This window comes from Aythya ferina (genome assembly GCF_964211825.1).
Source record: "Aythya ferina genome assembly, chromosome: 1".
Lineage (NCBI taxonomy): Eukaryota > Metazoa > Chordata > Aves > Anseriformes > Anatidae > Aythya > Aythya ferina.
Window position 1 is genome coordinate 131,804,063 of NC_140296.1, and position 27,864 is coordinate 131,831,926.

General features: G+C 38.6%; 1 protein-coding gene across 3 annotated transcripts in view; it reads right to left on the minus strand.

Annotated features, from left to right (window-relative positions):
• Positions 1-27,864, minus strand: part of ITPR2 (inositol 1,4,5-trisphosphate receptor type 2) — a 269,872-nt gene that overhangs the window by 166,727 nt on the left and 75,281 nt on the right. For all 3 annotated transcript variants that reach the window (XM_084513429.1, XM_084513428.1, XM_084513430.1), the window contains 11 exons: positions 26,606-26,760; positions 25,086-25,185; positions 24,788-24,948; positions 21,274-21,415; positions 20,337-20,495; positions 19,256-19,428; positions 17,593-17,712; positions 17,306-17,491; positions 16,440-16,691; positions 14,785-14,929; positions 13,605-13,755 (listed from right to left, as the gene is read on the minus strand). In XM_084513429.1, coding sequence (XP_084369555.1) covers positions 13,605-13,755; positions 14,785-14,929; positions 16,440-16,691; positions 17,306-17,491; positions 17,593-17,712; positions 19,256-19,428; positions 20,337-20,495; positions 21,274-21,415; positions 24,788-24,948; positions 25,086-25,185; positions 26,606-26,760 — 1,744 coding nt within the window. The remainder of the gene's footprint in view (positions 1-13,604; positions 13,756-14,784; positions 14,930-16,439; positions 16,692-17,305; positions 17,492-17,592; positions 17,713-19,255; positions 19,429-20,336; positions 20,496-21,273; positions 21,416-24,787; positions 24,949-25,085; positions 25,186-26,605; positions 26,761-27,864) is intronic.

Below are 27,864 nucleotides of genomic sequence, written 5' to 3' on the forward strand. Positions count from 1 at the left end.
TAGGAAACATTCCTATGCATGCTTAGGCTTGCTGAAGCTCATGATAAATATGATTAATCCCATTATACACACTGACCACCTGGACAGTTTGTAACTCCATATACATTGGCATTTATATGTGTGCTTTATGTCTCTGTACTTACATGTGTGAGGTTGGATTCTGAGGTTTTGGATGTCGGTTTGTTTGTTTGTTTTAATAATTGAATAACAGAAATGATAAATAATTATTTGGCTCACAGAACAGTCATTCCCCTCAACTTCACAAAATCACAGAATCATCTAGGTTGGAAGAGACCTCCAAGATCACCTAGTCCAACCTCTGACCTAACACTAACAAGTTCTCCACTAAACCATACCACTAAGCTCTACATCTAAACATCTTTTAAAGACCTCCAGGACTGGTGACTCAACCACTTCCCTGGGCAGCCCATTCCAGTGCCTAACAACCCTTTCAGTAAAGAAGTTCTTCCTAATATCCAACCTAAACCTCCCCTGGTGCAACTTTAGCCCATTCCCCCTCACACTGTTGCCAGGTACATGGGAGAATAGACCAACCCCCATCTCGCTACAGCCTCCTTTAAGGTACCTATAAAGAGCAATAAAGTCGCCCCTGAGCCTCCTCTTCTCCAGGCTGAACAATCCCAGCTGCTCCTCATAAGACTTGTTCTCCAGACCCCTCACCAGCTTCCTTGCCCTTCTCTGGACTGTCTCAAGCACCTCCATGTCCCAACTTACATGAACTCATTTAGGAGAAGAGAGAGTTTAGAGTCTTTCCCCATTCACTCCCACTTATGTAACCATACCCTTCAAAAAAGTCCCAAGAGATGGTTCGGTACAGAAGGTTGTCCTGAAAGTTAAACTATTTTCTGTAATGACAGTACCCTTTGTAAGCTATACATAGAAAAAAAATTACACTCATTTGGAAAAAACCTTTAGTTTAGTCTAGTTGCAGTGGTACCTATCGATGATGCCAGTTCAGCAAACTCAAAAAAGAGATACCATTTATTCCTATAGGTTATACTGGTCTTTCCCTATAGTGAATTTCAATAGGAAAAGCATCCCAAGGAATCAATGATTATCTTCTTGCAAAGGCAGGGAGAAGTATGAATATCATGTTACATACCTACATGAATTAGTTTTCTTTCTTGCAAAGCACAGATCTGAACAAATGGAGAAAAGGAAGCAAATGATAGCACTTCTTTGCAGGAACAGTGCCAAGACCTAGACTACACTAAAAGCAAACAGAGAATGGAGGAGATGTAGCTTTGTTGAGGTAAACCTGAATTGTTCTTGTATGTCTTTTGTACATTTTAATCAACATGCAGATGCCAAGTTTTACTCACATTGCAGAAATGCTCTTCCTAGATAATCTGCTGTAAAAAGCCAAAGCTATATTTTATTTTATTAGCAATATCCTCCTCTTATGCTCTTCTTTCTTCAAGCCGCAGAGCTCAAGTACTGCATGCAGCAAAGAGGATGCCTTTAACCCTGACTTTAAAAGGAAACATACAGAGAATTTGCTTTTTCAAAGTAAATGAGGCAGATTAGTGTCATGTTTGAGGTCCCATTCAGCATCCAGTCTGGTGTGCAATCAGTGTGAATTGGTCTTTTGAAAAAAATACCTGAAGTCCCTACAAAGGGAAAAGATGTATTTCTGGCTTTGAATGATGTTAGGAAACAAAAGTTACAAGTCAAACTAAGGGCTAAATCCTCACATTAGGTAAGCACAGAAAGTTCTTCTAACTGCTCACAACAGCATAAAGCAAATATAGGTATTGACACTGATTCTTCCACAAGTCCTCCTTAAGTCCAGTCCCAAGACCCAGTCATAACATTTACTCATTCTCACTTTGGTCCATGACTCCCTCTCTCTATAGGGTAGGGAATAATCACTGCTCTCTGTTCAATATCTTAAGTAAGCTTAAGCTCATGTTCTTGAAGAAAGCAAGCTGGGATTTGCCTGGAACATACATCCTGCATATTTGACAGCCATCACTGGGGTGCTGAACAGGCACCAGAGGAGATAGGAAACATTGTGATGGGATTCAGCTCCCTCTGTGACCAAGAAATTAGTCTCCCTGTATTTCAGGACCACTTCCATAAACGAGGAGAATACTCTCTCTCCATCTTTAAAATGGATACTGAGAGGCCTGATAGAATGAAGACTGGGATGTACTCAGCTAATGGGACTATGAAGCCTATTAAAGCATTCAGGAAATAAAAAGAAATGAGATGACTGCTGCCTTTTCCCTGTATCAGCAGAACATCAATGGTAAAAGATGGTACAAACCAGTGAGTGGTAGCTGTGAAGGAGCTTTATAAGAGAATCTGTAACAAGGATAAAACCTCTGTCCACCGCACCCCATGACTATTGACCTCCAGTGACTCATCTAAACAGCTAAAGGCAGAAAAGCACAGGAGGGTTAAGGTGGTACTTACTGCCATTTCAAATTGTATTTCATTAATGCATAGGAAAGGATTTTAGTGAGAGAAAAGTCTACTTAATCCAGTTTAATATCCACAGTTGAAGTGAGCAGTGACACCATAGCGCTTTATTTCTGTCAATATCAGTGAAACAAGGCATTATGGGTAAATCCACCTTGGAAAAATTTCTAGCAACTATATGATACTGACAATTATTATTTTTAATTAACTGGCTTGGGAAGAATATTCCCAGGCTGCAAATAATATGGCAACTGGAACGATTTATCATAATTTTCAAGAAATTCATCAACTATGTTTTGTAGTGTTCTGATGAAATGTAGCCATCTCTTGAAGTACACAGCAGTCAACCAGCACATTTGCACATGGAAATGAGGCAGCTGACTATATCTCCACAATGGGAGGAATTGCTCTCTTCTTTGAAAGAAGCCATGAGGATCATTCATGTGCATAAAGAGTGGGTAACAGCTTCTCTTCCAAAAGTTCCCCCAGTAGATCAACATTCATGTCACTCAGTGCATCTGTCCTGCCTTGGAAGTCTAGATCACATCACACATGGATTTAAATCCGTCACTCACAAACATCAGGGGCCAGCAGCACTCTCACTAGAGACTTGTTCCTTCTTGACATACTTTTGTGTTCTCTTGGCTTTAATACAGTTATCTCAGCAGGAAAGGGTATGAGTCTCTAGGGTAAGACATACAGAAAGGTTATTGTGGCTTAACAAGTTACTGACTGCATGTCAGATAAACCTGCAACAACGCAATACAAAATATGTTGGTCAACAAAAGAGATTTAAGTTCTCAGTATGTAAGACTAAAACACAGAGCTCTGATCTCAGTTCCAGCTCCAGAGTGCTTCCTGCATACCAATGTCCTAAGAAAAAATAACTTACCGCCTCAGCTAGTTAACCAAGATAAAATGAACACAGAGCAAAATAGTTGTGAACCCTGATTACTTTTGTGTATACTTTATGCTAGAGATGAAATGAGAAGTCTGAACTGTGCCTTTATATCATGTTGCCACCCTTATCTTGCTGACGTCCCTTGTTTGTTGACTTCTGTAAGGTCAAGGTCACACCTGTAATTACACTTCTGTAATGTAAGGTCACACTTATACATGCCTGAAAAGAGGGAGAGAATAGACACTGCACTGTGGGAATGAGCTAGTTTGGACAGCCAACAACTAATCTCATCAGCAAACCACTGCAAAAGTGCTCAGAGCTGTGACTTCGACCAACAGAGGAAAAGAGCTCAGTGGAATTCCCACGAATCTTCTCTTTTGCAATTTTCCTTCCCTCTCCCCAATTCTTCCTCTCTGCTCTTTCCCCTACCAAGACAAGTTAGTTATCAAGAACCTTCCATAAGCAGTAGAACCAATTAGAAATGCCTGAATGTAGTCTCACAAGGTTTGCCAATCAAAGACTGAAATTACTGTACACACAAGTGGTAATTTGAAGGACCTACAGACTGACAGACACTGAAATAAGAGGAAAGAAGAGAATGCTTGTCATGTTCTGAAAAGACAACCATGCATCTCCGTTTCATTACTTTTTATTACAGTGATCACAACTTCCTAATGAATATCAGTTTCTGTCATAAAACTGTAGCACATAATCTCATACAATTTGGCACGATTGACAACACAGCGGCCTCTCAGAGAAAAAAAGACTTTTCAGAGGAGTCAATTATGGGGAAAAAAAATAACAACCACCCAAGTAATCGAAATAGTGGATAATTTGACACTTCATTTTCTACATAAATATACTTTCTTGAGAAGTAATTTACTGGTTGCAAAAATTCTAAAAGCAAAATATAAAAGTAAACAACAATCTGCTATGGAATACAGCATGGATGGTAAGTGACAAAATACCATATTTAGAAAGGAAAACAACTGCCAAAGACAGGTAGCAATTAATACCTTTTCTTAAAACTGCTCCTAGCCAATTGCTACGCAGCATCCTCAATTTGTTCTTAGTGGACAGGTATGTACAGCATATAAGGTATTTCACAAACAGTACAGAGAACCATGCAGTAGCTGAATGTGTATAAACAATGGACTGCCTAAAAGGCTGGCAAATAATCTTACTGTGAGTAGCCTCCTACTTCACAGATATCCCCAAGACACCAGTGACTTGCAGCCTTGCTTATTTAAAAATTAACTATATGCACCTGACCTGGTCTCTACATGTCACACAGGGACAGTTTGCTCTTACTAACATTGCTCAGTCTTCCTCAGTATAGATAAGAGGAAAGATAGATTTCCTATAATTCAATTTGGAAAACTGTTCAGCCATTTTCTGCTCAGCTTTCCACAGTGCTCATCTTCCTGCTCAGAAATGTGAAACATTTCTGTGTTTTCAGAACTATTCTAACACCCAACAGCTCTCATTAGGGAGTGGAGAAGCTAGATGCTTAATGCTTCTAGAAACGAGATAACTAAGTAAGAGCTTGACATACCATAGGTTCTTCAAATAGGAGACAACATATAATGGGTTTTTCAGAAAATCTGGTACTTAATGACCAGGTAATGATAAATTTACATGTGTCCAATGCTCCAAAAACTCTTCCGTTAACCCGCCCAACACATTGTCCAATCTTGCATATATACATAGGGGCAGAAAAAGAAGACAAACCATATGTTTTGCAAAAATGGGGCCTTTTTCTCTTTATCTCTGCAATTATGAAGTCATAAAAACAACTCTCCGGTCTCATCAAACCTGAGCATCATTTGAGTAAGACCAGATGAATGACCAAATGCTTCAACTTCTTCCAAATACCTCCTAGAAAACACTTCAGTTCGCATGTAGGACGACACAAACCAGAGAGCATGTGCTAATACAAAAACCATTAACTCCTGAAACAAATGCAGAGGCGGAAGGACTGCAGTGAATAACAAACTGCCTATGACCCCCACATATTTTCCCATAGCTCTTTGAAACTACTTCTCTTCTGAACTCTGGGATTATCCATTTCTAGAACAAAGCATTCCCACAGGCTGTATTAGCTCTTAATAGCAAAGAAATCAAGAGAGACAGTAGACCCTGAAAGCCATTTTTCCTTAACAAACTGAGCAGATGGCCAGCCTCAGTTCCTCCTGCCTTCCCTATCATTCACAAAGGAAGCCTTGGGCTAATGTTCAGCTGTGGCTTGAATCCCTAGATACAAAGCAACATCAGTTGCATCTGTATGATGCACTGGCAGCTACACAAACTACTTTATTAGAGGTTTTACTGGTTTACTTCCATGAAGTGTAAGCCTCCTCCCACTTGCCAAAATATTCTACAGGACTGCAAGAATCTTAAGCAACCTTCTCACATCCCTCCCAAGCACCTCAGCTGGTGGGAAAGGAGCCCTACCTCCCCCAGTCTTGATCAAGGAAAGTTGCTCCTAGGTTCTAAGGAAAATCTAGACAGGAAACACAGCTGAGCTATATTTAAGGTAATTTAAAAGTTAGGATCTCTGCATCAGCTGTTATCCACCACCATCATTCCCCAATAAAAAATAAAATAAAATAAATAAAATAAAATAAAATAAAATAAAATAAAATAAAATAAAATAAAATAAAATAAAATAAAATAAAATAAAATAAAATAAAATAAAATAAAATAAAATAAAATAAACTTTTCTCCCTCGCAGGATACTAGTCATTCAGAGGCCAAGCCTTGTATAGCAATATAAAAGAATCTGGCCTTCCCCCTAGTCAGTCTCCTGTGCCTTCAACACTGCTAGGGGAAAGAGAGGAAAAACAATAGCATCAGAAGGGCACACTCAGAACCTCTCAGTACCTACAGCCTGAGGCCCGTTAGCACCTACCAACACCCAGAAATGCCACTGCTGGACTGACCATACCTATTGCTCTTTCCTCACAGATATCAATATACTTATCTCCCCTTCCTACCAGGCCCACTGCTTTCACCACAGCATTTCAGGCCTCCTTCCCCATATGCAACCCCATGAAGTCCCAAATCTTTCTTAGTGCTCCTCAGCCACTCTCATTTTTCCCCTTTAAGTTAACTTTTACCAGCTGTAGCCCCTGATGTGTCAAAACTGAAGTTTTCCAGTGCTCTGATGAAGCTTTAGACCAGCTTCCAAGCTCACTGCTACAGTAGGAGACAAATGACAGGCTGCTGAAAGTCCAAGACTTTTACCATCATCAAAATCAGCTCTCAGAAAAGCTGACCTTGTATCAAGCTATGCCTCAGCACTGGCATGTTCAAGCGGGTTTTAAGACTGTACTTGCAACAGGAAGTCACTTTCCAAATGACTGCTGACATGAGTCCTGACTCCAAATGGCCTTGACTCTGTGGATTTCAATGAGACCTACACTATTCCTCCAACATAACCTTTTAAAAAGCTTCAGTGCCATCTTAAAGCATGCAACATTGCCAGTCTTTGGGGATCCTCTGGCAGAGGACCATATTGCAGCACCGCCTAGTTACCAAGGGCTAAATTAAACATCCAGTGGCAGCTTTACCTCTGCAGTTCTTTGCTTTTGTTGATTTGGCTTCATGCAATTTAATTTTTCCATGTGAAAAGTTATAGCCATTTTTAAGACATATAATAACAACACTTCATTACCTAAAGGAACGTATTTTATTTCAAACCCTTCAGAGCTATATATTATTTGCCAGAGGCATTACGCCTTATAGCTCTGTTTGCAAAAGAGGTATTAATTTTTACAGGTTTTGTACAGAACTTGCTCATAAAGACTGCTGAACCTACCGTAAACAGGCCAAGAATAACACTTTATTTCTTCATTACGCTGTTTTTCATTGCTCAACAACTAGCTGACCTCAGGTGAGTCTCACAGAAAACCTAATGCATTACATTAAGGGCAAAAGGTGAGGCCACTTCTGCAGTTTATACAGCCCTCAGAACTAATGAGGAAAAAAAAAAAAAAAGAAAAAAAAGTAACAGTATGCAATGCACATACATTTGCTATCCACACCCAAATGAATCTGGCCATCCCAACCTCCAGTTAACTACAGCATATCCACAAGCTCTCCCTTTTTGCATGCAAACTCACCACCACCTAGCCATGGTGAAACTCTAAACCTCACCTTCTCCTGACATTCTTCTGATGTTGGCTATTCCCAAAACCACAAAGCAGTGTCAAAAATACAGCTTTCTTGCCACAAACAGTACACGAAGGAAAGACGGGGAAAAAAAAACAACATATATCAGCACAGTGGCTTTGATAGTAAAAAGCATCATGGGAATCAAGCCTACTAGTTGAGTTAAATCTATGAAGCAGGTATTGATTCCTAGAAGAGCAATCATCTCTAGAATCACATTAATGCACAGGTCTCATGATGAGGAAAGAAATAAAGAGAAAAGAGAAATGGTCCGTGCCATAGAATTAAACTCTCAGACTGACTTCCCCTTTGGTCTGATAATACCCTGCACTGAATGGCAGTTGTTTCACTGCAGACATCTGTGACTAACACAGCTAGCTTTCCTAAGGGTTAAAACTTATTTCTTATCTAGCCCTCCCCCCCCTTTTTTTTTAATTGTTGGCATAAATTATTGCTCTAGTTTGCCAGCCAGTCACTGCCTCGTTAGCTCTGCTAATCAAAGTATGCCTAAAGAAGGTATTTTAAATTCTTAACTAGTGAAAAGAGCAGCTAACAGACACAGATGCAAGGCTGAGAAACAATATATTATTTTCTAAGATATCTGGATGATATCTGGTCCTTCTTGGTACAGAAGGCTCACAGACACATAAGAAACGGCAGGTCCAACCTTGTTCTCAAACACTGTTCTTTCCAGTAGTATTCTCACTACTTTTGAAAACCAGTAAAACAGTGCTTTTAAGCACTATGCACTCTACTTGCAGCCTAGAGACTAAGCAGACTAACCAGATGAACCAAAATGGCAGAAGACTAGACAGTAGTTCCCTGACACATTGATATGCAAGCACTCCTTTGCAGAGAGATGGTAGCTCAAGTCTTCAGGAGAGAGCCATTTTTGCCAGGGTCAAATTCTTTACATCACAACAAAGAAACAAAGCTTGCAGCATGACATAGGGGTCAGGCTTCACCTGATACATTTTAAAGAAGTGTTTCAAGATCTTGGGACATCTATGGACACACATTTACCCTTTACTCCCTTTAGACTATAGGAGAGATGTGCCACCAAATTAAAGATCTAAACACAGTGTGAAGGAGCAGAGATGTTTGGTTACTGGCTTGAACAGGTAAAATGAGGCATCTGTTGAGCCAGTCACGAAAAACATACTTCATGTGACAAGAGCAATTGGAACATATTATACGTAGGTTTTAGACCTATTTGTCAGACAGACTGAGCATACACTTCCTCTGTGGAAGAAAAGGGAACTGGAAGATCCTTACTGCTGATGGAAAATTCTAGCTATTTGTGAAGAGCTCCTACTCTGCAGATAACCCAAGTTTATCCCACTGACAGCTTTTTAAAGTTGGTGCCCAGCATTGGGAATTGCATCTCAAGACATAATGCAACTTAAATTCATAAATGTATTCTTTGCATGTTGTTATTATCATTTACAAATAATGCTAACTAAATAAAGCTGAGCTGCATGGCAAACATGTAGCTTGCCTGTTAATGCTACCATGTGAGGTCTTTCAGACCTGACATGCTGTGGCTATGTGGTTTGATTAAAATCAGCTATTCGAAAGATCAATCGCTTAGAGAGAAAGATGTGCATTTTAATTCAGAGAGAATAAATAACCAGTATTGGACAAGGCAGATTGGCTCCTGACTTTAGAATGATACAGCAGGGTGCATTTATTAGAAAAGCAACTACTTTAACTTTTAATTAAAACTGTAAGAGATTATAATGTTCTTGAAAGGTACCAGAAAGACAGCACTATTAAGTCCTCACTTAAACAAAAAATACCTTTTCAGGATACAGGTAGCATATTTTGTAAACCCCAGATTTTTCAAAATCTTAAAGGAAAAAAAAAAAAAGGTTCCAATAATAAAAAAATATATATTTAAAGTTACAATACTCTGATTGAAAACTGAAGCTGGCTGCAACATTTCCAAGTCAATTTATTTTTAGGATACAAGCTAGGTAAGAAGCATTCCAAAAACACACTTCTTTTCTTTTTCCAGTATCCTATCTCACAAATGTTTCTAGTCAATTTTCCCCTGTCTGTCCTCATCAAATAAGGTCACACCTGAAAACCACATGACCACATGCACACTGATTTAATTCTGGGTAAGGTAGCTGATGGTTAAAATCAAGATTTTTAAAGGCAGCAAGTTAAAATATAAAAAATAATGTAAAGGATCTTTTCATTATCTTTGCAGAACCAACATAGAGAAACTTGCACACAACACCAAGGACTACCTCAGCCATCAATATGACTCAAAATTTAAGAGGATAAAAAAAAATAACCTTTTTCCTCAAGATATCCAAACCTTTGTGCAACTTCCACTAAACTTAGTAACACATCCCATTTTTCAGATTTGCTTTAACAGTTGAACACTTGTATATACTTCCTTACATAGTAAGTAGTTTTACTATAATAAGTGAGTCTGTTTAAGGACTAAGTATTAAGTAAGGAAGAAAACTTCAGATTGCTGGTTGTGAATTTGGCTGTTTCAATTTTGGGATGTACAGCTCTAAGATACTTCCCACAGACAAGTCCAGCCTCATCCTTCCCCTTCACCCTTAAGAGATTTTTATCCATTCTTAAAATCTTGACCATAGATTTCATGATGTCGAACAGTGGCAAAACAGGAAAGAGACAAGCTCACCAGTTTGATACAACTCCACATTGTGGGAACTGGACACAGGAAGCTTTTGCTGTTATTGGCCTGGAACAAATTGATGTCAATAATGGAAAGCGAGGACATACTGTCTGTCCTCAAATACACAGCACTGAGTACCACTCAGAAATAAATATTTTTTAATAAAACTAAAATGCAAGACCCATCATGCAAAATAAACAGGTCCTACCCAAAGTTCTTAACTTCTGTAGACCTTGGATCTACTAGAGCTGCAGAACAGTAGTAAAATGACTTTTCTATTTGGTCATTCCTCTTTGCTGGTCATTTGTCCTAGAACCTGCATTTCTGAACAGGCATAATTATTCTTGAAATACTGCTGCTAAGTATCCATTTAATATCAAACTATGTAATTTTACAGTAAGATAGTGATGAAAATTAAAATATACAGAGCCCAAGCTGGTATTCTGTAGCATTTTCCTACATTAAAGTCACAGGATCAGGTTCCTAGCATTTGGTAAAATTTAAGCATATTTATTTATACCATTAATTCATCAGTCTCAGAACAGATATGATCTCACCTAATTTTTACTTATTTAAATAAGATCAACATAATGAATTTTGCAAGTTATAGAAGCTAACTTTCTTTAAGAAAGAAGCCACATCAACCTGCACAACATTAGAGGAGTTGGGGGGAAGCTTACCTACAATAAATATTCTGTGTTATTCTTCAAAGGTAATACCAGTATTAATGTCTGAAGTATTGGACCTGCCAGAGAGGATGCTGTGGAGTGAGATCCTTGCCACAGTCTGAAGAGATATGGGGAATCTGACCTCTTCTAAAGACAGGAAGACATCACCTCTGCCCCTACCTCACTGGAGGGAGGAGTTCCACAACCCTGAATGAGGACAGGAAACAATCCATCTTATTTCTCTGTACATTATGGAAATTAGGAATAAGAAAACACTTCCTGAAAAAACAGCAGAGCATCCTGATTTAAGAAAATGGCAACACATATTTCAAAAACCAGGCTAGGCTGCTTTCCCTTGTAACTCTTTACTTAATAACGTAAGACATGAGTATTATAAGGAAAAACGGATAACAAAAAAGGCAAGACAGGTAACTCATGAAAAAAAAAAAAAACCTGACACATTCTCAATGACTCAGTATTACAAGATCGAGAATATCTGTAAGAGGGGAAGGGGAACTTTTGGAGTAAGTACAATCTTTTAAGTATTATAAGACTGAAAAACAATGTATAACTGCATCTTAAGCCTGACAAGCAATTCTTACAGTCAGAGTGAGGGATGGTCTAGATCAAATTCATGAATCCAAATTCCCTCTTAGCCTGTTCATTTCTCAGGCTTCATAGTAGATCCTGGACCAGGTGGATCCAGAATCCATAGGACCTAATTGACATGAATAGATTTGGGTCAACCTTTTTGGCTAGGAGTGACTGCACAAGATGCAAAGAACTGCAAAATCAAATCCATGGTCTCTCCTCCTATTAGGGCTCCTGTTCCAGCAGCCCTAATACAGCAAAGTATTAATTAAACTGAGATTCAAGCCCAGTCTTAAGCCAGGACTCACTCAGCCTCAGCACCATTTACAATCCGACACATGCTGACACACAGAAGTTCCAGCCCACTCTAACACCACCACCACTCCAAGACAGAAAACACAAACACTTTCTCCATCTTACTGTGGGTTCAAGAACATGTTCATGAAGTCTGAAAAGACCAGACACAGAAGCAGTCAACCACACTATGGCACAAGTCAGCAAATCTAGCAAGCTCAACTCTTCTTGATTCAGTGTGGACAAATTGCAGCAGTGCTACAGCTAAGTCATACCTAGTGATGCAGAGAAAACACAAGCAGGTTAAAGGCCATGTGTTTTGAGCTCCTTTCAAACCTTCTCATTTCCTTGTAGCAAAGACAAATATGTAAGTGGACGACAACTACCAGTCTGGCTTTAAAGCGCTACTAAACAGAAGTCCAATGACTATCCTCAGTCAGATTAATTTTTTTCAGTTCCCACCTAGTTACTGAGACTCATTCATATTCAGCTTACAAATACAATAAGGACTGAAAATCTCTGTATGTTTTAAATGTGCACAGCACGTGAGTACTTAAAAAAAGGGGGAAGGGGGGATTATATATATGGAAAGAGTGGAGCCAAATATTCAGCTTGTGCAGACTCTTACATGCCCTAGAACTACAGAAACTTATGCCAACCAAAGTCCTGACCCTAAGATCTGATTCATTCCTCACAAACGGGCTGCCACACAAAACAAAGTTAGGTGGAAGTTATAAATGATTGTTATTTCAAACATAGCATTTGTCGCCAAAATGTCAGGAACTACAGTACCTGCTGATTTCTTGAGCTCTTTCTCTTGATCTGCCACCACTAAAGTTTACACTGGTTGGTTTTTGTGCATCTTCTCTTAATTAAAAGCACTAACCTGTTTTGCTTGAGTAATATTTTTTTCGGACATAAAATATACTCTTCAGGCATGAAATTCTGTGAGCTGGGTGCTCAAAAATACTTATTAGGTGTTATGAAATTGCTTCTAAATTTTGCATCCTTTTGACATAGGCATCTTCATAGCCTAATGCTGTCCATGTGTGAGTAAGTATGTACTTCCAGAGTAAGAATGGTAAAATGTTTGGGAATAGCCATCAGACATTTAGAATTATTCTGAGTAACAACTGCAAAGTGGACTTGCATGACTCACGTTTTATGAACTGCCAAAGAGAAAACAAGAAGGAGGCTGAAGACAAGATATGACCATCTAAAGATGGAGATCCTATTATTTTTATCAAAAACTGTAGAAGGTATTTCAACATAAGAACATTTGCATCTCTGCAGCAAAATTTCAATGACATTTTTAAGCCTGGACAGCAAAGCCACTTTTAAGACATAGTACAAAAGGCAATGGGACATACAACATTGTCCTTGGATTGTCAAACAGGCACTCTGGTCTGGTTAAAAAACTGACAAACTTATGGAGAAGATGGCCTCATCTGAAACTTTCATCATCTGGTCCTCTGCAGTACTTGAACCAGTAATATCATGTCCTCTCCTTAAGTGAAGTGTTGAGGAGACTGATAAATACTTGTGCTATACATGAGACATCAACATTGTCGTCCACATGCAAATGTATCTCTGCATTTGTTTGGGATGGGCAACTCAACATACATTGAAGCTTGGATGCAGACTTGAAAGTTTAATTCTAAGTAAGTGATGGAGCAGCAGCGTCAACATAGTAACCACAAGTCATGAAGTCTGCAGCTCTGTTCAAAAAGGTTCCTTTTTAACTAACCATCTTAATGTATCCTGCAATACATTCCTGTTCAAGAGTTTATGTGTGAACGAGACATTTCATAAATTATTCCAACCTAAATATTGATTTACATTTTGGAATACAATTCTTTGCTGCTTCTCTTACCTCCATCCTGAAACTTGCTCAACCTTTCAAAGTATGACGACATAGGAACTTGAACAATATCTAGAATTGCCAGCAGTGTCCGAGTCAGTCTAAGAAGTTCACTAAAACTATAAAAGCCAAAGTAGATGAGGTTTCGAGCCAGATGTACCACCTGTGACAAAAACAAATTAAAAAATAAGGAAACGTTAACTTCTGTAGTATTCAGCTGTGCAATACAGTCGCATTTTCTACAGCAGCTTGCACAGAGATCCATAGCTGGAGTGCATTCACATTAGTACAAATCTTTCCAATGATTTAAATGGGCTTTGGATCAAGGCCATTGACATCAAATGTTTTTCAGAGTTCAGTCAAGTTGAAGGAGGAAGAATGAAAACAACATGAGGCTTTGGACAGACTGAAAAGGTCCAATTGCATCTGGAAAGGTATGTAAGATCAAGAAGAAAAATACCAATAAAAATAAAAATATTTATTTTAAAATATATATTTATAAATATTTATATATATAAATAAATATTTCATATATATTTATAAATATTAATATATTTAAATATATATTTATAAAATATTTAAATAAAAATATTTAAAGAGACAGCAGTTACAGAGAAGATGGAAGTCATAAGAACAGCAGATGTCTGTCGAAAGTTGAAATGGAGGTGATTTCAGATGACCAGAGGCAGAAGCAACAAAGCTTGGGAGGTAGATTGGAGGAAGAACTGTAAAAGCTGTAAGCATCTCCCCTTTATTCAATTTTATTTGAACCCATGTGAATTAGGCCTGTCTGAAGTTTCTGTAAGGAATTTCAAACAATATTTGAAACACAGGATTAGATTATTCCAAATATTTCCTTCAGTGTCCTATCCTACACAGAGAACAGTACCTTCTTACACTGAAGAGTCTCTGCATTAGCAACCACTGTGTACAGAAAGAGTGTACCACCATTTATCCCCACACACACCCTTCCTCTGCCACTGAAATGCAACAATCTTGGAAGAAACAATACAGCTGTTTGACGGAAGATATACTATTTTCTGCAGCAAGTCATCAACAAGAACACTTGAAATAGAAACTAGGGCCTTATTGGGACCATTATTCTGCAAGTACCTTTATTTTGAAAGAGACAGCATTCATCTAGCTGAAATGAGAAATACAGTAAGTTAGGAAGCAGATAGCTGAGAAGTACCTCAAATGTAAGTTTATTTTTCTCTTTGTCTCCAAAAGGAAAGGGCTGATTTACAACTTCTTTCAAGTACTCTTCTACAAATTCCATAGTTAGTGCAAATTTCCTCTTCATTTCATTTCTTGAAGAATCTGTGAAAGAATCATACCTACAATGCAAGGCACAGAAGGAAGGAAAATTAAACACCCCTAATATAAAGATCAGCTGCCACTGAAGAATAACCGAACCAATCATGATGCTTTAAAATCTGTCAGTTCTCTGTAAATCACTGACAGTACTCTGTAAGGAGAAGGGATAGACATCAGTTAATTCTACACAGATATGCACAGATGGCAGACAGAGGACGCACAAACCTTCCCTCCAACAGTACCACAAAGTATTGCAATGAGCAGGAATAACAGAGACAGAAAAATACGATGGTTCTGACAGCACTCATAAACGTGCTCATCAGCCAGAGAACAGAATAGAACAGAACAGTTGAAACAGACTTTTCAACAATCATCGAGACCAATTGCCTGACCACTTCAGGGATAACCAAAAGTTAAAACATATTGAGGGCATTATCCAAATGCTTATTGAACACTGACAGGCATGGGACATCAACCACCTCTCTAGGAAACTTGTTCCAATGTTTGATCAGCCTCTCAGAAAACAATTTTTTCCTAATGTCCAGTGCGAACCTCCCCTGGTGCAGCTTTGGGCCATTCCCATGTGTCCTGTCATCAGCTACCAGGAAGAAGAGACTAGCATCTCCCACTTCACCCACGTCCCCTGCACAGAAAGTTGAATAAAGCAACAAGGTCACCCCTTCTTTTCTCCATTATTATCTCAACCATAAAGACAGCAGATCAAGAAAGCAACTTGGGACAATCAATTTCTACCACCAATTAGGACTGTGTTGTCTTATGTGTCAAAGTAGTCCATCATCCCACTAACAGAAGCAATACTGGCTGCTGGACTGCTACACTTCTTCCTCTTTGTCTCTTCTGCCAGATACCTCCATTTCTGGGTCTAGCCCAACGGCATTGCTCCATCAAATTACTTAAGCCAGAAAGGGTTTCCACTGAAGTCCATGAGCCTTCTTCCATACTTAAATTTAACACATGCTTAAGTACTTTGCTGGACGGAGGCCAAAGCCTCTGTGAACTGTTTCTGGGGCAATAGCTACACCTAACTCTTAAGCGGCTTTCCCACTGCGGATTCAAGTTGAGCTTGAAGTACAAAACTCAGTTCCAACCTAATAAATGTGTAATGTTAGACAATTTGATTACTTCAAGTTTGGTTATTCCAAGAAAAGGCCATTCAATTTTATCCCCAGTTTGTTCTGTATAAGAGAAATAATGTGAATAAATAAAATGAAGTAAAACTGAAGATGTGGCACTAAGGGACACAGTTTAGTGACAGAGGTCAGTAGATTAGGCTGATGGTTGGACCTTCAGTTCATATTCTGAAGGCCTTTTCCAACCTAGATGATTATATTTCCACATAAACCTATCCATGGAAGTTTCCAAGATTAACAACAACTAATAGCTCATTGTTCTGCAACAAAATAGCTTTTTGCATACATGTTGACATTAGACATCTACAACTGTTTTGTTCTGAGACTAATCCCTTTAAAATACTTTTGTACGTTTTTTTTTGCAACACTTGCAACTCACTCATGAATTGTAATCTTGGTAGGAATTTCAGTCCACAATCTGGCATATCTGACAGGTACCACAGACTCCTGTGGATCTCTGTCCACATGCATGTGTAGCATCAGACGGCAAAAAGAAGCCCGGAGATCAAAAGGGAGGCTTTCATCAGACATACATCGTAGAATCAAGTCTACTGACAGTTGTGCAGAAATCTGGTTGATGGCTAGATACTGGCGGTCCAGGCACATTCTTGCAAAGAGGTTCAGCTGGTACCTAAAAGAAAAATAATAGCATGTTTCCAACTGATTTATTTGAACACCATGAAACAAAGAACCTCATAATCTCCCTTTACAAGTCTGATGTCAGACCTTCTTGCGTAAACTCTAAAAATGGTTGAGTTACCAACTTGCCATTAAAAATGCTAACATCAGGCTCCAGTCTCCAAGAAGACTGAACTCCCTTCGAAATTCAAAGGAAGCAATGTTCAAAGGAAGGCTGAAGCATTTGAACAATTTGTTATCAATCTGTGTAGGACACTGTTCCTTGATCCTGTCTCCTCTCTAAACCCCAGAATGCTGAGGAACTGCTTCTTCAGAACATGTCTTGCTTCCAAGAACAGCACAACCTAAAACATAGCCCCACAAATAAAAAGTAAGAGGAAAAATTAGACAGACACAAAACTATCACAAAGAAAACTCCATATTTGTCTGTAATAGACAGCAGACACTGTGATGCTTTTTACAGGAAAAACCTGAATCAAACTTTTAATCTCAGTTTCTGGTATGACCTGGTTTCCTTTTTTGATATTAACAAATCAACTGGATCAGAACAGCACCAGGCTCCATGGAGAGTTAACATTTTTCTTCCGTTTTTTTAAACGGTTTTACCTGTAGTAGGTAAGAACTTCTAAATCAGCTTTTGTGCCTTCCTTTGCCTCCTGAGCTAGGTGTCTGATGGCTTTGCCATGAGGTTCCTTGTTACTGTCAATCCAGTAAAGCCACACTTCCTCTTCATCAATGTCTTCCAAGATGACTGGGCATTCCAAGGGATTGTCCATTTGTGTTGAAACCAGCCTGCAAGGACAAAACATTGACAATGGAGTCACTCACAAGCTGCTACAAATGTAACAACAGAGCACAGAGCGAAAAGTTACGTTCTGATTATGGATGCTCACTTGGTCTGAATGAGAATGTCAGCATTTCCTGGGCTCAGCATAAACTTGCAGATGAGTTCCTGAGTTACTGGTATTGCTGTGGTGTTAGATACACACAGGTCTGAGAGATAATCCAAGAATCTGTGCAGTCAAAAAACAAACAAACAAAAACAACAGATGCAACAGAACATGAAACTTTATACACTACACAGAAACATCACTGTATAAATTTCTAGCATCCATCACAAATATATTCAGGGGAGCATATATTGTGAGATTTATCAAAATACAGTCTTTGCTTATTTGTATTATTGCAACTTACAACAGATAAAAATGAGCAATAGCTTTGAGAGCAGACTTGAATGGTGCTGAACAATCAGCTAATGAGAGAAAGACAAAGACCTCAAGTAAGACATTTACCAGCAAATCAAAGGCCAAAGTGTTGTGCCAGAAATTAAAAGCAACCTGAAGCTGTCTTAAACTGATCTGGCAGGGGAGGTCCACTAAAGGTCTTGTCCTGGGAGCTCCACTGAAGGTCTTGTCCTTGTCAGGAACCAAAAGCAAGAGCACACATTCTTGCCAATCTTACCCAGCAGGTAACGGGTGACTCCCTAACCCAAGTAGCAAGGAGATATTACTTGTGCTGAAGACAGTCACGTGTCCTCTGTGGAACTCCATTGCACTGGAGTACACATCTACAGCTTTTAAAGCTGCCTTTTAAGTCTCTGAAGTGACACAGTCAACAGCAGTGAGAGAAGATCTGGCAAGACCTTCTGTATTCAAAGGAGTCATTCTATGTAAAGCTAAACTAAGAAAGCTGCATTGCATGGAAATCTGTTTCCTATGAACCTGCTTCTACATAACAACACAGAATTCTGCAGTATTTACCTAGTTGGAGCTAAAATGATGCACCAGGGCCTTGAGCAATACCCTAAATTGCTAACAGAAAAGTGGTATTCACAATTACTGAGGATAGTATTTGACCTTCAAAATTTCTTATATTCGTATTACTTTGGTACTTCTACAACTGAAAAATCTAATGAAAAAAATAAACAATTTTCCATTAAAAAAAAAAATAAATCAATTTACATTATATTCTATCCTAAAGCTAATAAAAAAATTCTGACTGAGCTAAGTTCAAGGCCAGAATTTTTCATTTGAAACAAAATCTGGTCTAGAACACATGTTCACCATCCTAGGCCCCTTTCAGGTCTGACTTGCAATCAGTACCTGCAGAAAAATGCTTAATAAAAAAAAATGCAGAACTGATTAATAAAAGCTTAGTTAAATTGACATCTATGTCATTCACAACAAGATTATTAGCAGGAGAATGAACACAAATAGCAGTTTTGCAGAGGAGCAGAGTTATGAGAAATTAGAATTTCTATTTGTTTATCTGTCCCAATCTAAACTAAAGCCATTTTTCAGAAGTGTTTTGCAAAGTATAAACCTTGCTCTTCACCAAGCTCTTGTTCTGAAATGCATGTATTGTCAAATTGTAAGAGTTAAGGGTATTTCTGATATTTTCTAGAAGCGTTCATGTATTTTTTAGTCTGCAACATCAAAGAAAAATCAGCAGGAAGAAAGACACAACATAATAATGAATAGCAGGCATATTCACTGCTGCTACAAATATAAAAGCCTATCAATATAGAAAAAGAATATTATGTGGACCACTTCAAACCTTGGCTCTCGATTTCTCCTGAGTAAATTAACAAATGTCTCTATTTCTTTAGCTGTGATGTGTTTCTCTAGCAGTTTTCTGTTGTTGTGCAGCAAAGCTGTGATGGTGTCTTCTGCCAGAATGTCATAACCAATCTGGGATTGCATGACACAGAAGTTCTTAGCAATATATTCCTGAAAAAAAATAAAATAAAAAAAAATTGCATCATCACCTGTTAAGCACTCGTGTTTTTCTTTTAGAATCAGAAGAATCTACCTCTCAATTAACAATCAAAATAATCCTCAAAACTTTTCTCTCTGAACTGGCCTGAATGAAGGAATATCTAAGCACCTCAATTATATACTCCAGGAAAAAAGATATAATATTAGGTTTGACTAGCTTTTCTTATTCTTTCATAAACCGAATAAATCCATTAAAATACATATAAAATTCAAGAAATGGCAAACATTTTTTAAAAGAGGCAAAATGAAGATTTGTACAGTTTTAAAAAACTCCTCTTCCCCCTTTCTAACCCCTCCCAGACAGAAATATTTGTGAGTAATATTAGAAAGAAAACAAAGAAACCACACATAAAAGTTCAATCTTTTATCTTCAGCCCCTTCACATTTAAAAAATTAGTGATTTTTTTCTGTGCTGCAATGTGCAAAGTACTTGATAACTTGTTCTGAATTATATCATATTCATTAGGAGTCTCCAGAAATGGAAAAACAGGCTACCTGACAGAATAACCTCTTGTTTGACTCATAGCCATCACTATATAAATATTTAACAGAAACACGTTCTTTTTAGCTTTCCCACTTCATAACCCAGAGTCCTTGAAGGAAACAGTGAACCTATGACATTCATTGCTGATCACTCCATTCATATAAAAATGCCTACAAAACAAAAGCACTATTCCACAGCATGGGGCAATAATAAGTGAGTGACTTTCTACTTACTACTAATCTACACAGAACCCAGTCCTTTCACCATCCCCAAGGATTACCACAAAATCACGCTTGTAAGTACAGAGTGCAAGATCAAACCCAGGATATATAATTACAGAATTTAGGGGAAAAAAAATATCTTGAATACCACTGACCTGGTTCTTCCTGTAGTCCTGCTGGGAATGTCTGAGAACTCTGTAACATAACCTTAACATGTATTTGTATGGGGCATATCTCTGGTCACCTAGGTCTTCAAGTCTCAGCATTGATCCTTCACCTTTGTCCTTAAAAGGAGCTTTGAGGATCCCAAATATCTGTTCAAAATCAAAAACACTGAGGATTAAAATCAAACCAAGATTTTTCCTTAACCTATAGCTGTCTATGCCCACTAACAGAATCAGCACAAGGCCCCTACTGACCCAAGTCAGAAGTGAATCACTGTATTTATTATCTAAATATTACTAAATATCAGGGGGCAGTGACTATCTCAGACATTATAACTTATGTGTTTAGCTTTGTATTTTCCTACCACTTTCTCTTGACTGTTATCTCCAGCTTAAAACACTGTAAGTTAAGTGCCTTAACTTTAGCTAAATTAAGAAAATGGAGAACAATTTTTTTTTATTATTATTATTTTTCATTTCAGTAACTTAAAGGAATATTTTTATTAAAGGAATATTTAAGTCACTTTCAGTGACTTAAAGGAATATTAATTCTGATTTACATACCAATTGGCCCTCAGACAAAGTCAGGGATCCATAAGGGCATCAAAATTTTTTGTACAAGGAAAGCACTTGCAGGATTGGGACCATATAAAAGGCTTGTTTCAAATTTGGTCAACAATTTGCTAACAAATATAGTTTTAAAAGTCCTCAGAATTGCATGAAACCAACAGAAAGTCCTTTGTGCTTCTACGTGATTCACAGACCAAGAGGTGAGCTTTGATTAATCAGTTTTATATATAAGCAATCCAATTAGACATAAATCCAAGATGGCATAAACCAGATTACCTAAAACACTGATTTTATCAACTCCCTCTATCTTACAATCTATTTGTAAATACAAGCAAGTTATTAATACAGTAGGGTATACCTGAGCCAATATATTTTGTTCCCGCATTAATTTTTGTCTTTCTCTGTTTGGCTTACTTATGACCACATCCAAAACTTCCTGCCCGTTGTTAGGCACATCAGCAACAAAGAAAATCAGATCTTCTAATAACTTAGTTACAAACCTAGAACAGACAAATCGTTATCATACAGATTTATTCAACATATGCTAGAATTCATTAAGAAAGAAAATCACATTTTAGAACAAGCTTTATCTAGCACAATGATACTTCAACCACTGCAAAGCTAAGTTTGACAGGTACGTAAGATTTCCAGGTCTCAGATCAGCATAAGCTTGCTGATCTGAGACCTGGAAATCTTACGTACAAAAAAACATCATAGGTGTTTTACCAAGGCATTAAACAACAACCAAATGGAGAAAGGGAGAAAAATGCAGGATGCTGAACTCATGCAGAGTATTCAGAAATCCAAAATCTATACCAGTTGGCCTCAAGGCCCAGAAACAGCAGAAAGACACTCTTACACAGCCTAGCAAGTATTTTTACTGGTAAATTACTAATATTGGCCCATGAAACAAGATGATGCACTTACTAGAGGAACAAAAACACACAATTTCCCTACCAACCCAAAAAATACTGAAAAATGACTTGGAAAAAAAAATCCTTTATTTCACCCCCTCTTCGGGGGTGAAAATACTTGTCAGAAGGAAATGCTAAAATGGACAGAGACAGTAACTATTTCTTCTTTCCTATCTTCAGGAAACACAGAAAGAAATAATACTAAGACTGGTCATTGCTATCTTGGTACTAACATACCTTACCAGGTATACATAGAGAGAAGCATTGATGACCACAGATTTCAATGAATCTTGCTTAAAAGAACTAGCAAACTTGAACAAACAAAACCCAGCACATGTACTCTTTGGAAGCATCTGAAGTTGGCTAATATTTAGTCTGTAATTATTAAACATGTATGCATGCTTTGAAAGCAGCAGGGAGATGCTCCATAGATTTTCAAACACATCTCTACACAAAGTTTCTGTTACGCACAAGAAGTCTGGGCTTTTCTGCTAAACCCTCTGACTGAGATTTAGCTTTAAAAATCTCAGCCCACTGATGGCTGGTGGAAAATAGCAAGGTTCACAAAACAACCTCCCTCCCTAAAAAAAAAAAAAGAAAAAAAAAAAAAAAAGAAAAAAAAAAAAAGACAGGAAAGGCCAGTATAGAGTGAAATAACCAGGAACAAACTCTTGGAATCCTTACTTACCTAATCAGGAAGGTGGTAACACAAGGAAACAAACGTAATTTTTTTTCCAATGGAAATTACAGAAACAAACAAATAATGACATTATCCTGAAATCACTCTGAAATGTTTGATGTGTGTGTTGTACCAATCCATCAACCTCAGGAATTGACAATACTGAACCGCAGTGACACAGCAGTGCAAGGTTAATAGAGGGATGTCACACCTTGATTATATTGTATCCCTTTTTGGTTCTCCTCAGTAATGAAATGTTTTTCAACATTGAGTACCAACACCTTAGCCATTACAGATCTGCCTGTTAAGATAAATCCTCCATCTGATATTGAATCATCTGTTCTAGTTACTACTGACAAAAGACTATGGACTCAACAGACAGCATAAATTCCATTTTATCACCAAAAATTAATGTTTCCAGCAAAAAGTTGTGCATGATGCATGGCAGAATACAAGATAGAAATTAACACTGTCAGAGATGCTGTTTAATATTCAGTTTTACCAGACAGGTGCAAACAAATAGCTAACTACATCACTTACATTGGGATATATTTGGCTACAATGTACAACAAAAATCCGTAATTCAGGGGTGGGTGTAAAAAACAGACGTTCTAATAGCGCTCCAGTTAGAGCATGGATGGACATAAAACGTAAACACTAAAGACAACAAAATGATGTAAAATAGGAAAGGAAACCAGTGAAAAACAAAATTATAGAACACCCTGGGTTGGGAGGAACCCACAAGGATCATCAAATCCAACTCCTGGCGCAACACAGGACCATGGGAAAATCAAGCCATATGTCCAGGACTATTTTCCAAACACTTCTTGAACTCCAGCAAGCTCAACGCCATGACAACTGCCCCAGGGAGCCTGTTCCAGAGCACAACTACCCTCTTGGTGAAGAACTTTTTCCTAAGACCCAGCCTGAACTTCCTCCAAAACACAGCCTCATGCTATTCCCTCAGGTCCCATTGCTTGTCACCAGAGGGAAGAAATCAGCACTTCTTAGAAGCTAGAAAGGAAAGGGACAATTGTGGCAGCCACTCAGTCACTCTAAGACCTTCTTCTACTACCCTAGCAGTATGAACATGCAGTACAGTTCCTGTATGTTGCCCACCATACAGATGGCTTTCATGAACATGAGAATCAAATCCAGTGAACCCAGACATTACAGCTCAGAAGTGGCTCATTACACAAGATTAAGGCAAACATTTTGCATTTTCTTAGGGAGCTACCTATTTATTTATGTAGCCAGTGAGCTAGGGAAGTGCTGTTTACCACCATTTTACATACAAGATACACAGAGAAACCTGAGGTGCAGCAAAGATCTGACAGAAATTGAATAAATTGAGTCTCAGGCTACCACTCTCAGCATTAAAGCATCCTCTGGCAATCACCTGTATCTCCACACAGGTGCTATGAACTTGCACCTAGGGAGGAATAACCCCAAGGGTCCTGCACCTAGGGAGGAATAACCCCAAGCACCAGCACAGGTTGTGGGATGACCTGCTGCAGCTCTGCAGAGAGGGACCTGGGAGTCCTGATGGACAGCAGGCTGACCAGGAGCCAGTAGTGTGCCCCTGTGGCCAAGAAGGCCAGTCAACGGTATCCTGGGGTGCATTCAGAAGAGTGTTACCAGTAGGTCAAGGGAAGTGATGTCCCCTTCTACTCAGCCTGGTGAGGCCACGCTGAGAGTACTGTGTCCAGTTCTGGGCTCCCCAGTACAAGAGGGACATAAAACTAATGGAGTGAGTCCAGAGGAGGGCTACGAAGATGATTAGAGGACTGGAGCACCTGTAGTATGAGGACAGGCTGAGAGAACTGGGCCTGTATCCTGGAAGAGAGAAGACCGAGGGGAGATCTCATTAATGTATATAAGTATCTGGGGGAAGGGTATCAAGAGGATAGAGCTGATCTCTTTTCAGTTGTGCCCAGAAACAGGACAAGAGGCAACAGGCATAAACTGAAGCACATGAGGTTCCGTCTAAATATTACAGGGCACTTCTTTACTGAGGGTGACAGAGCACTGGAAGAGGCTGCCCAGAGAGGTTGTGGAGTCTCCTTCTCTGGAGACATTCAAACACTGACTGGATGCCATCCTATGCAATGTGCTCTAGGTGATCTTGCTCAGCAGGGGGGTTGGGCTAGATGATCTTCAGAGGTCCCTTCCAACCTCAGCCATTCCGTGATTCTTTGAACGTACCCATTACTGTTACACCGTGATACCGTAAGTAAACAAACACAAATTTAGGAAGGAAAAAAACAGAACTCACTAACCTCCTTTCATTCTGGGTTATTGTCCCATTCTCCAGCTTTTTAACAGTTGATGCTAAAACTTTGTTTGCATCATTGGCGAAGTCCAAGTCTCTGACCTCGGACAGAGGAACTGACACAATGGCAAAAGCTTCCTTGTCCTCTTTGGTTTGGCATGTCCCAATCTGCAATAGCGCTTGGTTTAATATGGGTAAGCAATTGTCTCACCTTTACCAATTATGCATATTTTATACGTTGAGATGACCAGCAGAGAACTTCAGTAATGAGGTTGGGATTCCAACCCCAAGAAATTAGTATTTACCTTCAACATCACGGGCCTCTCTTCATCGGTATCTATTGGAATGCTAGTACTAGTAACCCAAGTATTAGTGCATAAGTGCCTCAGTCGGACATATGAGTTCCTAAAGGAGAACAAAGGAAACAACAGGATAGATGGATCAGTCCTCAGCTAAACTAGGCAAGATGGGATTCAGTGTAACAAACGATCATGTCATGAGACTTGAGAGTCTGAATCACACCAGACACTCATAATAAAAGGGTGAGGAGGACCTAAAAGTTACCGTAGCACCTTTTCTCTTTGTCTCCCTCTTCTTTCTGAACTACAGCATAGAGCTGTAGCAAAGACAGCATCATGGAATTATGCAGAATGCTGTTCTTAAATATTTACATAAGCTTAGGAGTAGTATTCCTTACAGAAAGAAAAAATAAAAATAAAAAGGTGTTTTAAAATCCTATCTGAATAGAAATACATTTAAAGAAGAAAAAACAATTATTTTCTTATTATTTTTTTCTGCAGAGTAATGAACCTGTTCCACCTGTCACAGCACAAAAGCCAGAAAGTAAAACTGACCATAGTTTCACAGCTTCACCATTATGATCTGCAAACCTTTGTTCCAGAAAGCAAGCGTTTATAGTATCAGTTCTCAACTGAAAATCAAGCGAACAAAGAGCAGACATGAGATTCTTTTAAATTCTTTCCATATGATAATTTGTGGTATTATCAAAAAAGCAGAGCTGAGAAATCAATTACAATTTTTACTCTGAATTCTACTCTTTCATATATTCACTGTAGTCTTCACTTACACACTTTCTTCCATGCTGATGGGCTTTGAGTACTCAAGTAGGCAAATGATCTGGTACTTGCTCTGCTAAGTTTTACACTTTAAAGCTGTATTTACCACCATTTGCAGGTACCCAGCTTTAAAATCCACCCTCATAACCACTAGCCCCAAGTGTCTGCATGCCCATTCAGTCACAACCAACACTGTAACCTATCTAGCCAAACTCAGCTAAGCAACACAGTTGAAATTCCAAATATTCACAATTAAAATCCAGAAAACACTTCCTGGCTTAATTTGAATATTAGAAGTGTTCAGTGGCATTATGACCTGTCAGGGAAAGAGCAGCACAGGTCACCATACACATTATTTTGTTGTGGACAATTCAGTTAGATATACTAGCAGTGCAGTTTTTTCAAACAGAGCACAGAACTCAATTCTGTCTTCATATATACCTATGCAACATTTAGCCTATTATTTTTCTCTTCACAGATTCTCTTTAAGCATCACTTGTTCTATCCTTAGAATTATTTTACCCAGTCACAGCAGCAATATCATGTTTTATACATCTCTTGTTTATCCATGAACACTCCTCAAATTTTAACTGAAGGATAATACTTGCTTGTGTTTGATTTTTTTCTACTTTACTCACCAGCATAATACCAGGAAGAAACCTTGTCAATGTAGGTTTTTTTGTTTGTTTGTTTGTTTGTTTGTTTTTGTGTGTGTGTGTGTATGTTGTTGTTTTGTGTTTTTTTTTTACCTTGGAACCAGGCAATCAGCTCTCTGAAGAGTGGTGGCATCCAGTTCAAAGAGAGATGCAATGTCATTTCCATGTGGCACAGAGACCAAAGTATACATAATCTTCTCCCCTGCTTGGCGTTTCTTCTTTGAAGCAGGAAGGTCGCCGTCTCTCTGCTAATTAGGCACAAGGGTTATTTGCTTGCATCAGGGCCCATTATAAGTTCTCCAATTACCTTGTGGACAAGTAACAAGTAATACATGTGAATTTTTTTATTATTTTTTTTTTTTGTACATTCTAGCACGAATGTACCATGACTGGCTTTGGAGTGTGTAGCACAAAGGATGCACTTTGCCCCAGGCACATGGGGTCTCAGACAGTCATTATAACAACAGCAGGTCACCAGCTACAGAGAGACTGCAGAACTGTATACATTATTGCTTGACACCTACAACTTCAAAAACCTGCAGCAGTTATAGACCTTTCACTCCCAACAGATGTAGCTATACAATGCTAGTTTGGAAAAGGCCAAGTTAAAAGAAGAGAAGTAATGAAAATTGGATTTTTAAAAAGTGAGGAGGGAAGTAAAAAAGTGAACAATTTGCTTATTTTCACAGTTGTTTTATTTAAGTTTGCTCTTTCTTTTTTCCCCTCCCATATGGTCAGAATCAAAGCAGCACACCTTCCACACAGGAAAAGCCAGAATATCTGTCCTATTAAGGCGTACTTGTTGTTGGAAGGGGGTGTTGTGGGAAAAAAAGCACTAGATAGATTGCATTAGAAATCTTAGCACAGGCTGATAATGCATTAGAGGCTGGATCCAACCCAGGTCTGAGCAAGCCCACAGAAACGGAAGAATTTCACACCTTTAAAGGAGCCTAGCTTTCAAGAGACATTTACAAAGTTTTGTGTGATGTCTGTGTTGGTGTCTCCAAATAGGTATGTGCATCAAAGAAGGTGATCTTCCTCCCCCCACCTGCTAGAAGTCCATGGGAATTCTGTGATCCAACACCACTAAGCAGCCATCTTCATCTTAAGTTACCTACATACCCCTTGGCTTCACAGACTCTAAATGCTACCTTCTCTAAGCCTAACCTCACCTATCTTTGCTTGAAGAAGCAATTCAGAGTCTATGCCCATAACCACACAGCAACAAGTAGAATTACTGGCATAAGTAAAAGCTATTCCTCCAGGGTGGAATATACATATTACACATATTACAAGAGACTAATAACCAATTAAGAGACAGACAGCACAGAGCCTTTCTCATACACAAAACA